Source organism: Abramis brama, assembly GCF_963993115.1.
Source record: "Abramis brama genome assembly, chromosome: 8".
Taxonomy (NCBI): Eukaryota; Metazoa; Chordata; class Actinopteri; order Cypriniformes; family Leuciscidae; genus Abramis; species Abramis brama.
Genome location: NC_139970.1, coordinates 43,806,059 through 43,820,618, shown reverse-complemented (window position 1 = coordinate 43,820,618; position 14,560 = coordinate 43,806,059). Strand labels below are relative to the sequence as shown.

Genomic DNA, 14,560 nt, shown 5'->3' with positions numbered 1-14,560 from the left:
CTCTCTTTACCTCCTGTTTTCTCTTACTCTTACTCTCTCTCTCTCTCTCTCTCTCTCTCTCTGGTAACATCTTTCATATATGCTGGGTACAATTAATGGTATAAGTTATCATCTCATACATCTATTTTGTGACTATTTTAAGTGCAACCATAACCATATTTCGTCATTAAACCTTTTCAATTACAAATAATGTGCTAACTAGTTTTGATTTGGTATTGCCTTTGAAGTGCAACATATTGCAATACAATATCGTCACTCTCTATAGCAACGCTCTCCCACATATTAAGCTATTGTAACTGCGCTTATTTCTGTCGTTGGTATAACTAGCAGTGGGTGGAATAGACAAGAAATTTACAGTTTTCTACCATCTTGCTGACAACGTTTCTTTAGTCATTCGGCAGTCTTGCAGTCTGAACCCCTGCAGGAAATCCACACTAACAGGAAGTTGAGATGCAATCGAACTCAAAGTGACAAAGTTCAGAGCGTGAAATAATGAGATAATAAAGTGCTAGATGGTCACATGCATCAACACTTAAGGATGTGGTTATTTTAGATGTTGGTGGAGTTTCACTTTATTTTACAGAGCAGCTTCACATCAGATCATCTGTCATTTTATTACTGAACCAGTTTTGAAGAGTTTGTCTTTTCATATTTGTGGACTGAAAGCGATGAAGATGTTTTGCACTGTTTTCTTCTGTCTGTGTTTCTGGCGTCTGGATGGTGAGTTTTAAATATGACTTTGGTTGTTTCTCTTCTGGTACCATGTAATAAATTACAGGTTAAATTAGACAGAGAGGATTTAACAATAACTGTTATTCTCATATAGAAATAATTGAGCTGTGATTTTACTGTGAGATCAAGTTTGAATTCAGGTCTAAACTCAGTTATTAGCGTAGGCAGAAATAGCGGGGATCAGGACCCGATCTCAGGGTTTCCCCCCTAAACATATCAGTAAAAACCAAGCTGTGTATTGGAAATAATATAATAATATATACTCAAATAACTGTGTAAGTAGTAAAACAATACAAACGCAAATGCAGGTAAAACATTTCAGAAACATTGAGTCCTCACTCCCTTCCCTCACAGTGCTTTGATCAGCAGACAAACATAATGATTCATGAGTGACGGGTTTTTAGCGCGATAAGAAATCAGATTTTGAACGTGTTTATCGTGCAGTTTATACGCGAAAATTTGTTTTTGCGTGCATATGATACACACTTTATTGCATGTAATAGGCTTACACACGCACCCAACAACAAGCATTAAGTGTTGTCTATAGCATTACTTGAACAGGATTGGTTTCTCAAATGATAAACCTCTAATCCTAACCAAACGTATAATACACACGTACCCCACACCACTACTAAACCTACCCTAAACCTAACCATGCATATCATATGCACATAAAAACGAATTTTCGCGAATTGCACGATAAAGACAATGCGTGCTATAGAGACGCATTTAGTGTGACCGGGTTGGTATATTCAAGTGATCACAATGCCAGGGTTTCCTAAATATAAGTTACACGGTAAAGAGTGGGAGAGTCTCTAACTCTCAAAACGTGAATTACACCTGTGGAGGGAGATGACGAAGGCTCTTAGTTCATATAATTGTAACTCTAAAAAATACAACTCACTGTTTGTTCACAGTTGAAATCAAAACTGAATATGAAACTATATGATCCTGTCCTGCATCAGGACATCTTTTACACTTCTGTCTGAAGTTAAACTGCAACACGAAGGAAAGCGCATTATTGCTGTTAATTCTTTGTTGACAGTTTTGACTGTCGTTGTGTCTGAACAAGCGTGAAATACCTGCTAATTTCGTTGCTTATTCAGTTCACTTTTTGCATTACTTATTCTGACTGTTGACATTGAAAATGTTTGTAACACTTTACAATACGGGTGCACTAATAAGCATTAATTCATGCTTAACTAATGCACAGATAATCATGTGTTAATGTATGACTCATGAAGAACTAAACCATTAATTAATGATTACTGCATCAGCAACTAATAAAGATTGTAAATGATTAATAGATTAAGTAATATATGAATTGTTATTAATTAAATGTGTCATAACGTATTAATTCCTTAATAACTTATTTTATTAACTAAAAGTGTAAATGAATGCGTTAATTACAACAGTTGGTCAAAGCAATGTACTTCAACTTCCAGTTGTCTGCTTTAATTAATCATTTGCTAATGATTAGCCAAAGTATCATTATGTTATGACTTTACTTGTTGAGGCACATGACTATTAACTAATTGTTAAGTAATATGCCATTTATGGGTTTTGACAGTTTGCACATGCAGTGAATGTAATGTTGGTGAATATGTGTGAATGATGGGTGAGTTGGGCTGCACACAAATATCAGCACACCAGAATCTGAACTCCTGGAGCCGGTTGCACCAACAGGGCTTTACTAAGCCTGGTCCTAACTGCTAAGTAGGTCTTGGTTAAGACCAGTCTTTAGAGTTGACCTAACGTCGGTTGCACCAACCAAACTTAAGCCTAGGCTTAACTACGCTTGGTCTTAGCGTTGCGCGTTCATGTGCGGTTGACCAGCAGCGTGCGTTGCTAGGTTACGCTGTAAACTATCTTCCGCTGTTTTGTTAACTTGTAACGTTAAGTGCCAGTGACACTCTGCGGATGGCCCGACATGCGGTGGATTTGTGGACATTAATCATGTCTCCAACAGTGTTTTGAAACGCACCATTTGCATAAAAACGTAGCGCTATTAACAGCTGTAATGCTGGTGTCAATGCTGCGTTGTGGTTCGACACATACTGTAAGTCGGGTGACAGCTCTTCAACAAGTTCATATATATCTCTCCGACAGAATCGAAACCTCTCTATCAGCTCCTCATCATTGTAAATGTCCAATGGATTGCTTCTGTCCCTAATAACTCTCTCCCGTCTAAAAGCCCGCTCATTGTAAAGTCTGTGTATAAGGCGCGCCATGTCTTTACTGCTGAGTTATCAAGTGGTTACTATAGAAACATTATCTAACGGCTATTAACGCTATTATATGCCTAGATTTTGAATTTACGCCTGCTACTGACTAGGCGTAAGATTTACGCCCGGTCTTAGCGAGAAGAGGACTTAAGCCTGGATGGTGCAACTGTCGTAACTTTTAGGTCGGACTTAGAATGCTGAGTTAAGACCTTCTTACCTTAAGACCAGGCGTAAGCCCTGTTGGTGCAACCGGCTCCAGAAGCTGTTACACTGTGTTTACACTGGACGAGACCAGCTCTACACTGGACATGACAGACCATTGCAAGTCCATTTGTTCTTCGTAACAGAACTAGCACAAGAGCTCGGAGTACGTCAGGAATAGAGAGTGGCATCGGTTTACTGTCAGGGTTTTGTTGTGTAGTGTTGCGCCGCATCCAGTGTAGTATCACTGACTATAATGGATGTTCTATTGTCTTTGTCCAGTCTAGACACTGTTATGAAATAGCAGTTCTCGACCGCATGTTCTCAGTGTACCACGACCTCAAGCTGAACCTGACATAGTCCTGTGCGTGAACAAGGTTCATCAGACTCAGTGAAATCTTGGTTGTACATGGTTGGAAATTGAAATCCAAGGCTTAGTGTGGATGTCAAAACCAAAATGGCATATTAGTTAACAATTAGTTAATAGTCATGTGCCTCAACAAGTAAAGTCATAACATAATGATACTTTGGCTAATCATTAGCTAATGATTAATTAAAGCAGACAACTGGAAGTTGAAGTACATTGCTTTGACCAACTGTAGTAATTAACGCATTAATTTACACTTTTAGTTAATAAAATAAGTTTTTAAGGAATTAATACAGTATGACACATTTAATTAATAACAATTCATATATTACTTAATCTATTAATCATTTAGAATCTTTATTAGTTACTGATGCAGTAATCATTAATTAATGGTTTAGTTCTTCATGAGTCATACATTAACACATGATTATCTGTGCATTAGTTAAGCATGAATTAATGCTTATTAGTGCACCCGTATTGTAAAGTGTTACCAAAATGTTACATGTGTTTTTCCGAGGGTATCGGTTAATTTATTGATTGACATTGACAGTGTCTGTCTTTGAAATTTTGCTAGATTTTCTTTAATTTTTGCCATAGTTTTCCTGGGGAATTTATCTATTTTTATATTATTTTATCATCATTTTGTTTTATTGAGTTAAAAAAATTCCTTATCAACCTTAATTGGCACGCCAGTAAAATTCTATAACATTATTTTTATAGTTAAAGTTTTGGGTGTTTTTTTGTTGGGCTTTTGGGCTGGAAATCGTTCTCCCGATCTGGGAACGCTGCCGGTGGAGAGAACAAAGTTCTTCAGTCAAGGCTATTTTATTCACTTTAAACATCAGATGAAGTGGTTATTTTCTCATTAATACAGACGATGCTGAGTCATTTATAAATTAGTCATGATAAAAAAAAAATTGAGAACAGATGTATTTTTCCATGAGTCTGCAATGTTAGCGATTATAGCGTTAGCTTGTTTAATACTGTTGTAACCTGGCCCTTTAAGTCCCTTAACTGCCTACTGTGTTCTTGTAGCTCATTGGATGTTCAGATACGCACTCCTAAGTATTCACCTTATTCCGCCCCGCCCACTTTTACTTCTGTCCAGTACTTCCGTTGTAAACCAACTTCCGGTTTAGCGGACCCTCATTCAATTTCGAGGAGAACTGCAGAGAAGTCTCACTGATAAAATGTCACATAAGATAAGCTAATTTGTGCCAAATGTGCTATGTACGTGTGTACCAACAGCACAGCAATGCACTGTTTCTCGGGGTAATTTTTAAACGACTTTTAGGTGTTTATATGACCCGTCTGCCTGTCTGATCGCAGCCCGGCCGATGTGTAGTGTTTAGCCTACATTAGCCACAAACATCTAATGTTGTAATGGTCTCACTACAGGACACATACACATGCTATACCTTGTTTGAAAGCTATGGTCCTCTAGAATTCAGTCGCTGGATTTATTTTACAGCCATTACTTGTGTTAGAGATCAAACCATAAGAAATTGCAGCTAGCAGTTAGCTAAGCTAACGTTACCCTCTTGTTCATCTAGTTGAGGCTCTACTTTCTTTCTACACCAGTTCGTGGCTATTTTTTTCTCATCTGTTGGCTATACACTGCAAATGTATCTGGTGATTAAGCAAACAAACTGTGGTGTAATAATGTTTCAAACTTTACATGTAGTAGTGTTTGTGCACATCTTCATAACTAAGTAATAGCTATTAGAAAGACACAGCTATTAAATAATTTGATTGTGGCATTGTTTCAAAAGCTTCAAGTGAAATGTACTTTAGTACGTTGCAGCAGTTGTTAATAACCATAGGCCAACGCATTTGGCTATAATATTATAGTCTATCTACTTATATCAAGACAGATAACAGATTGGACCAGGGCAAACAAAGCGCTAAGTAGCTAAACCAGGAAGTGAGATTACGCGGATGGCGCCACCCAGTGCTACTTCCGGAATAAGGTGAATAGAGTATGAAGTTACGTTGGTAACGTGAGTTGTTGTTCTCGCTCGCATGCTCATCGCACGTCGGAAAAACTGCCGTCCAGTGCCGGAGCAAGAGCGCTTATCAGCTGCAGCAACCTGATACAAGTCTGTGTTCATGAATGTAATACTGTTGGTGAGTGTGCTGTGAACTGTAACTTACATCTGTGTCCGAAGAACTTTAGTAAAACTTGTGAAAGGACTCTCCTTGTCGTGGCTCATTCCACCCACGTTTCCATGTGCATTAATACATATCAACGGCACGACAATACCATAGTTTATTGGATACAACTACAAATAGTAAGGCGAACAAACAGCGCTGTTTTCAGTTGTTTTCTTATGTGAACATGCGCCAATGCCCTGACAATTTTTCATTTAGAGTGTCACAGCAGTGGTGTAATCCATAGTGGATGAATATTAATCATAGGAAAATATCAAAGAACACTTTAACACTTTTAACACGTCATGGGTCAGTGTTTACTATGCTTGAAAATGACAAGAAGTTGAGGCGCACTGGAGCTCAAAGTGATAAAGGTCAGAGTGTGAATTATCAGGAATAAAGAGCTAGATGTTCATGCATTAACACTTATAGATGTGCAGTTATTTTAGATGTTGGTGGAGTTTCACTTCATTTTACTACAGAGCAGCTTCACATCAGATCATCTGTCATTTTATCACTGAAGCAGTTTTGAAGAGTTTGTCTTTTCATATTTGTGGACTGAAAGCGCTGAAGATGTTTTGGATTGTTTTGTTCAGTTTGTGTTTCTTTTAAATATGTTTTTATGGCTTCAGTTCTGGTTCCATGTAATAAATGACTGGTTAAATTAGTCAGAGAGGATTAACATTCACTGTTACAGGACAGCACTAACATTTACTAACATCTACTAAAGATATATGGATATACCAGTTTGCACACGCTGTGCTTCTCTTCTGTGTCTTTATTCAATTTCGTAAATGTTAGTTAATCCACAATAACGTTTAAGAAATCTACTAAAGACAGAAAAGAACCACAGCATGAGTTTATACAGCAACAGTAAATTCAGCCTATAACTTGTTATAACATTAAAGTAAAAGTGTCTTTTTATTTAGTTTTTGTTCATTTGTCATTTTTTGTCTTTGTATTGCTGCAGAATATTATTAACATCACATTTAAATGATTAAAAGTAATTCAGTGAAGCTTCATCAAACCAACATCAAGTGATTTTAAAGCTTTAATCTGTGAAAAACTCTGTTCTTCAGGTGTGTTTGGTGATGAAGATGAAAAGATTATGATGGAGGGAGAATCATTCACTCTAAACTCTGATCTTACTGAAATAAAGGATGATGATGTGATTCAGTGGAGGTTTGGATATTATGAAGACGTTTTAATAGCTGAAATCAATAAACGGGCCGACAGAATCGCTGTACATGATGATGTTATTGATGGGAGATTCAGAGACAGACTGAAGCTGAACATACGATCTGCATCTCTGACCATCATAGACATCACTGAAGAGACTGGATCTTATTCTCTACAGATCAACGGTGTGAGAAAGAGAAAGATCATTATTGGTTCCTATGGTGAGGTTAAACATTTGTTTCACCTGTTTTTAATGAACAAATTTAAATGAATTCATACACCATTTTGTTTATTTTTGTTTGTTTTATGATATTATTTCAAACTGACATTTTAAATTATTTAGTAAAACATTTTTAAGTGATTTCACAGTATTAATCTGACAAACCCTGGTTGTGTGTGTTCTGTGTGTGTTTTTGGTATCAGGATCAGTGACGTCAGTGTCAGTGAAGGAGGGAGAATCAGTCACTCTAAACTCTGATCTCACTGAAATAAAAGGTGATAGTCCGATTGAGTGGAGGTTTGGAGATGAAAACACTTTAATAGCTGAAATCAATAAACGGATCGACAGAATCGCTGTATATGATGATGTTCTTGATGGGAGATTCAGAGACAGACTGAAGCTGAACAATCAAACTGGATCTCTGACCATCACAAACATCACAAATGAACATGCTGGAGTTTATAAACGAAGGCTGATTTCGATGAAATGTGTCTTTCTTGCTGTCTTTGGTAGGTTAAATATTTGTTTTACCATTTAATTTTTGTATCAAATGAAACAATATTAATCTAAACACAATTTTGCTTCATTTCTGTTTTAAGTTTTATGTTATTGTTCATTTGAAATTTGAATATCAATATCTCAGATACAAACTCTGTTTCTGTTTGTTGATACAGTTGAAATATCAGTGAAGGAGGGAGAATCACTCACTGTAAACTCTGATCTCACTGAAATGAAAGGTTATGATTGGATTCGGTGGATGTTTGGAGATGAAAATATTTTAATAGCTGAAATTAATGTAAAGGCTGAAAGAATCACTGTATATGATGATTATCTTGGGAGATTCAGAGACAGACTGAAGCTGAACAATCAAACTGGATCTCTGACCATCACAAACATCACAACTGAACATGCTGGAGTTTATCAACTACAGATCAAAAGTATGAGAGAGTTTGGGCTCTCAGAAAGTTTCTCATTAAAAGCTTTCAGATTTTCTGTCTCTGGTGAGTAGAGATCATTTCTCATGTCCTTCAAATATTCTTTTAACCAATTATTTACATATTTATTAATTGTTGAATCATTTTATAGTTTGATATAAATCATATAAACACTGACTCAACAAAAAAGAACCAAAAATAAGATTGTTGATTAGATTTGTTTGTATTTATCTTTTCTCTCTCTCATGTTTTCCAGCTTGTCTGCCTGTTCCTGATATTAGCGTTTATGAACTGATCTGATCACAGTTTGATGCTTTTATTCCTCAGACTCTGTCCACTGTTGTGGTCCTACTGAAGCTGTGATCCGATTGGGCCTCTCTGCTCTGGTGGGCGTGGCTACTGTCATTCTTCTGGTTTATGACATCAGATCCAGAAGAGCTGAACGAGATCAAGCACATATTCACACATCAGAAACCTAATGGTGTCATTTCTCACAAACTGATTTTTTATATATAGCTTGTGAGATTTACTTATTTGTGGAATCTAAAGGAGAACGCTGAAATTTAAAAGTACTTCAAGTGTGTTTTTTGTTCTTCAAGTGTGTTTTTTGTTCTTCTAATCTTTTTGTCATAATAAATACTGATGATTGTTTAGCTTGCGCTCTCTCTCTTTCAGCAATATATTTTTAAAAATCCAATTCAAAAGGCTTTACATTTTTATATTTAAACTTTACACCCCTGAATAAGCTGGCAAAACCTAAATCAGTTGTCTCACTTAAACAGAATTGTCCGATTTTTATTTTGTACTCATACATTTTAGTTGCTCTCAACTTCAAATATTTGAGTAAGCTAATTAAAACATTTAACTTAAAATTGTCATATAATCTTGACTTAAATAATTTTACTAGTGGAAACTTAGCTAGCTATAACTCACTGCATGGCATATACTTGATGAATGACTACACCAGTCATTTACTACATCTGTTCTACATCTATTCTCAAACCAAGCTGCAGATTTCACTTTACTTCTGCTGTCCATGTGTATTTGCTTGTCTTTATCAATAAAGTTTTCTCACTCTGAAGTTCAAGAGTCTCTCCATGTTTTCTTACATTTATTATGTAGAGCGCCCCCTGCAGGAATACTTTATGTAAGTAATCTGGTTCTCTAGCTGTGCTGCACTGTGATTGTTACGCTCAACTGTATTCACGATCAAGTTTTCATCGCTGTTATTAAATGGCACCCAGAGCTACTAACTTTTTTTTTAACTAAAGAAAGCAGTGCTTGCTTTCCATTTTTAATATCAGTCATGTTGCTCACTTTCTTCATTCCAGGTGGCTCATGTTGTTATGAAATGTTTTGCCACCCCAGACAGCAACATAGTGTCGGCCCAGATCTGGCCCACATCCGGTACATGCGGATTCAACGCTTCCCAGATGTGGGCCGACACTATGTTGCTGTCTGGGATTGGAATGACCAGGTTAAGAAGATGTAAAAGCCCACTTTGCTCTTGTGCACTGACTCGTTCGTTAAGCTAAATAGCCAATCAGAGTGATTTATCATCTCTATTCAACATGCTCAATTGGTGCAAAATCCCCCCAAAAAACAAGGATGTCTGAAACGGTGCCGATGGATCAGAACACACTGTAAAAACTGAAAAAAGTCATAAATTCATTAATCTAATCAAATACCTTTAAAATGACTGGATCTAAGGCTTCGTCTACATTAATCCGGATACATTTTAAAACACTCTCTGTCCACACTAGGGTTTCAGTGTGGACGAGAAACTTCTGGAAAACGGCTGAAATGCCAAATTCTGATATAGACGGAAAAATAAATAATAAAGTTATCGCTCAATTCTTCTGACAGGATCATTTTATTTAGCTAAAGATCTCAGCATTCACTGATCGTCCAGGTCGCTCTCACTCACCATTTGCTCAGCGAGTTACTCTGGCGTTGAGTAATGATGCTCATTAAATATGCCCTTGTATCCGAGCTGCACCAATCACATCAGGTTATCTGATATAGGCGGGCCAGAGGCGAGATGACTGTGACGTCGAAGTCATTAGTAAACATTGCAAGATGGCTATGGATGAACACCAGATGTTTGAAACGGCTTTGGTCGCTACAATGAACGAGTTAGACTTGGCTTTTTATCTAAAACAGGAACAGAAGACGCCGCTCGAATCCTTCCTTTGCAAGAAGGGCGTTTTTGCTGTTTTGCCGACCGGATACGCAAGAGTATAATCTACCAGTTAGCTCCGCTGGTAGCTAAGCGTATGGGGCTTGTTGTGATTGGTCGTAGTGTTATCCAATTGAGTGCAGTAAGATTTTCAAATGCATGCTTGGTGTCGCCCCTCGAGCTGGCCGAGTTTCATTAGTCGACGCCAGACCATTAAACTTTCAGATTTAGGTCTGGATTTCCAGGCTACCGCAGGACAGCAGATGCCAGTGAATTGATGTCATGTTTGCAGGACTGTGATATGAAGAGTTTGCAAAGTAACAGAGTTTTAGCAACTGTGTGAAAGTGAACAGCACATTACAGGCACAATACCGTTATAAACATGAATATATTGGTACAATATGCGTCACATGACTAAACTTACATCATCTTTTTTAAATACCTCCAGTTTCACAGTCGACATTACAACGCGGAAACGCTTTCAAATTTATCCACTTAGGAGAGCGTTTTCAAAAAGCTTTGTTTTTATTAATAAAAACGGCGTCTCAGTGTGACAGAAGACCAACACGGAGAGAAAAAGATGCATATTAGTGTGGACAAGGCCTGAGAAAGAGGAATTAAAAACCAACCACACATCATTCTTAAACTCCTGAAGACTGTGTCCTCAAGCCAATCACCATGAACACAGACGGGTTTCTGAAACACAACATCAAAAAGTATCTGGATATTAGCACTGGAATCCTGATTTATTTGCAGGTCCGGACGGCGTCGCAGATCTTGTGTGGATCTGGATGCGTTAGTGTTGACTACAAATAGTAGGTTTTACATATTGTCTGTTTGCAGCCTTTAGCTGATCCTTCACTGGAAACCGAAAGTAACTCACTCCCACCAAACGGTTTGCACCGGGAACAATACTAGTCGACACCATTATGACAAAGTTTTCTAAGAAGTATTTCCGACTAAAGCAAGGCGGTATTTGACTGTTAAAGTCCCACTGAAGTGCCTTGAAACACACAGCATTATTCAGTGTGTTGATGTAATTTCCACTGAAACAGGGAGAGGGCGGGGCATATGAAGAAGCTCCTCCCATTTTTTAAAAATAGCCAATAGCGTTTAGTTTATATCACAGCTTGCTTCAGTTTATAAACCAGACTTCATTCGCCCCGATGGAAAACATATTTACACTTTTTTATACACATTGAATCGTTCCATATCCTCTATATAGTGCACTATGTGCCTTCAGCATGTAGAAAATTGTAGTATGAACAATAGTGTGAACAAGTGACTGATTTCAGTTGCAGCTTCAGTGTCTATTTAGTGTAGGGGGTGTAGCTTCATATTTTAGAGAGCATTTGATTGGACAGGAAACCTGATGAGAAGCTGAAGTGCAGAATGATGTCATCAAAATCATTGATCCATATTGGTGAAGTGAGAGACTAAGTTTTGAACACTTATATCTTCTAAATGTTACTTTTGCCATTGTTTTGGAGCACACTAGCTTATAGATAACAGTAAGGCTAACATGTTCATACTAAAAGCCAAAAAAAATCAATTGATTTCATGGGGACTATAACCCTTGTATGGTGTTCAGGTTTTCATTTTTTATCAAAAGAAACTGATACGATTAATTATTTTTTCAAACTCAGACTCATTGGCCTTGGCTCATTTTGTATATGGTTTATGGGGACACAAATGTGTATAATGACATGGGTATTACAACGTAAACATGGTTTATGAGGACATCTGTGTCCTCATAAACCAAATGGCTTAAAAACATACTAAATGGTGTTTTTTGAAATTCAAAAAATGCCAAAAGTTTTCTGTGATTGGAAGGTTTAGGGGTAGGGTTAGTGTAGGGGGATATATTATACAGTTTGTACATTAGAAAAACCATTACGCCTATGGAGAGTCCCCGTAAACCACATATCCAAGTGAGTGTGTGTGTGTGTGTGTGTGAGAGAGATTGTGTGTAAGTGTGAGAGAGTGTGAGTGCAAAAGTGAGTTTTATTTCTACCCCTGCCGTTCCCGCAGGACGCGATGGCGCACACATGGCCCAAAAAGCGCCTGTATGCGTTTCCTCCAGTTTCTCTGCTCCCAGGAGTTCAAGCCAGAGTTCGCCAACAAGGGTCTTGCTTCTTACTGATAGCGCCACGTTGGCCGAAAAGAGTATGGTTCTCGGAGGTAATATCTCTCCTCGACCTTCTGTCTCAGGCGGAGGGCACGATATTCCATCCCAGGCCCGACCTGTGGAACCTTCATGTTTGGCCCCTGATGGGTACCAACTGAGGGACACTGGGCTTTCGCCTAATGTTATTGAGACCATTCTGAATGCTAGGGCTTCCTCCACTAGAAAGAATTATAGCAGTAAATGGGGTGTCTTTGAAAGGTGGTGTACAGCACATAATGCAGATCCGGTCAACTGCCAGATTGCTTCAGTTCTGGACTTTCTGCAAGAAAAGTTGTCAACAGGCACATCCCCCTCCACTCTAAGGGTTTATGTGGCCACTCTTTCGGCTTGCCACGCCTTGGTGGATGGGGTGTCACTCAGGAGGCATCTTCTGCTTTCGCTCGCTTCATTCGTGGGGCCAGACGACTGAGGCCGCCTATAAGAACCAAGATCCCAACATGGGACTTATCTATAGTCCTTGAGGGTCTGGTTGAGACCCCCTTTGAACCTCTAGAGTCAGCGTCTGACAAACGTCTGACCTTAAAGATGGTTTTTCTAATGGCTATAAGAATTGGGGATATGCAGGCTCTGTCAATCTCGTCATCCTGCTTAGACTTTGCCCCAGGTATGGTGAAAGCGATTTTGCACCCTTATCCTGACTACCTGCCAAAGGTTCCTTTCTCGACTGTACATCCGGTCACTCTTGAGGCCTTCTGCTCTCCACCATTTACAACACCGGAACAGGAGAGATCTCACAGACTGTGTCCAGTCCATGCTATTCAGACCTACGTCCACTGCACTAGCCAGTGGCGTAAGTCAGAGCAATTGTTCGTCTTTTATGGGGGCAGTAACAGGGGGGGGCAGCTGCCACCAAGAAGACCATGTCACATTGGGTCAGGGATGCTATTGCTCTTGCCTATGAGGTGCGTGGTCAAGTACCGCCAACAGGTCTGTGGGCTCACTCCACCAGGGGGGTCGCCTCCTCTACTGCTTTGGCAAGGGGTGCCCCCTTACAAAATGTTTGTGACGCGGCAGGCTGGTCCTCTCCGCACACATTCATAAGATTTTATAGTTTGGATGCTCATGCAACTCCGGGCTCTCACGTCTTTGAGTCGACATCACAAGCTAATGTCTGAAGGTGATGATACACAGGGCAACTTTTTGAGCAATGTTGCTGGGCAATCTTGCCAATCGATTGTTGCTTGGGCACTTTCCCATTGAAAATGGGCAATAAATATATATCTGGATAATTTAGATCGGTCATGGGCCCTGTGTCTCATCTGGTTGCCCGTTGACGGCAACATTGCCCAGCAACATTGCCCAAAAAGTTGCCCTGTGTATCATCACCTTAAGGCCTTCTTGCGTTCTTGTGAGCACACCTACACAACCATAAGGGGTCCAGACACCTTCAAGCACGGCGGCGTGGGTATTCTCGTTCCCAATGCGCTAAGCAGCGCAGCATCGATAGTAGCTTTTGAAAGGGAACGTTCCGGGTTACTTGACTGTAACCCTGTTCCCTGAAAAAGCGGAATGAGATGCTGCGCTGCATTGCCATGTAGAAGATGTCCCAGGACTGCTCTTCAAAGAAAATATCTGACGATGCACCTGCGGCTCATCTATTTATATATCATCTCACTCTTAAAACTCATTCTTTCCTCACTCTCTCTTTCTTTCTGCAACTCGTATGAATGTGTGTGCGTATGTTTGTGTTAGATATTAGTTTTATGTGTTAGAATAATCAAAGTCTTGTTTGTATTTTAAAGAGAAGTGTTACTTGTGTTATGTGCTTACGAATTTAATGTCTTAAACTCCTGATCTAAGTTACCTTGCTAACTATAGTGTTTCACTATAGTTTGGATATTTATATCCGTTGCAGAGCTGATAGTTACAGCCGGTTCAAATGAACCGCGAACGAGTCATTTGCTCGGTTGTATTAAGTGATTCTTTCGAATTCCCTATAAATTAATTAATAATTCCTTTGAGCTAAATTGACGAATCACTACAATTACAAATACATTACAGCATGTAAACTTGTGTGACCTACTGCTGTGAATGCTCATGCACACTGGGAAGGAAGAAAGAAACAAAGTGCATATAGAATTGAAAATAATCTAAGATATTTGAAACGAACAAAGACATTTGCTTGACTGTTTTTCTACCCCTTCTTTCTACCACAAGGACCATTTGGAGTTCCTAAAGGCACA

At 38.8% G+C, this 14,560-nt stretch overlaps 2 protein-coding genes across 2 annotated transcripts in view; both read left to right on the top strand.

Moving 5' to 3' along the window:
• The window catches only part of LOC311088377 (uncharacterized protein), a 252,493-nt gene that overhangs the window by 150,959 nt on the left and 86,974 nt on the right, over window positions 1-14,560 (top strand). The gene's annotated exons all lie outside the window — the stretch shown is intronic.
• On the top strand, window positions 507-9,091 carry LOC311088381 (uncharacterized protein). Its single transcript, XM_084122443.1, has 5 exons — window positions 507-720; window positions 6,756-7,076; window positions 7,279-7,584; window positions 7,750-8,076; window positions 8,338-9,091. The coding sequence occupies exons 1-5, from the start codon at window positions 669-671 to the stop codon at window positions 8,487-8,489; spliced, it is 1,158 nt and encodes a 385-aa protein (XP_083978569.1). The 5' UTR covers window positions 507-668; the 3' UTR covers window positions 8,490-9,091.

Bases quoted from the DNA above. Each gene is read 5' to 3' on its own strand.
- LOC311088381 (XM_084122443.1), top strand. From the start codon at position 669: ATGAAGATGTTTTGCACTGTTTTCTTCTGTCTGTGTTTCTGGCGTCTG. The intron at 7,585-7,749 runs GTAGGTTAAATA...TTGTTGATACAG, and splicing joins TGTCTTTCTTGCTGTCTTTG to TTGAAATATCAGTGAAGGAG. The intron at 8,077-8,337 runs GTGAGTAGAGAT...TTTATTCCTCAG, and splicing joins TTTCAGATTTTCTGTCTCTG to ACTCTGTCCACTGTTGTGGT.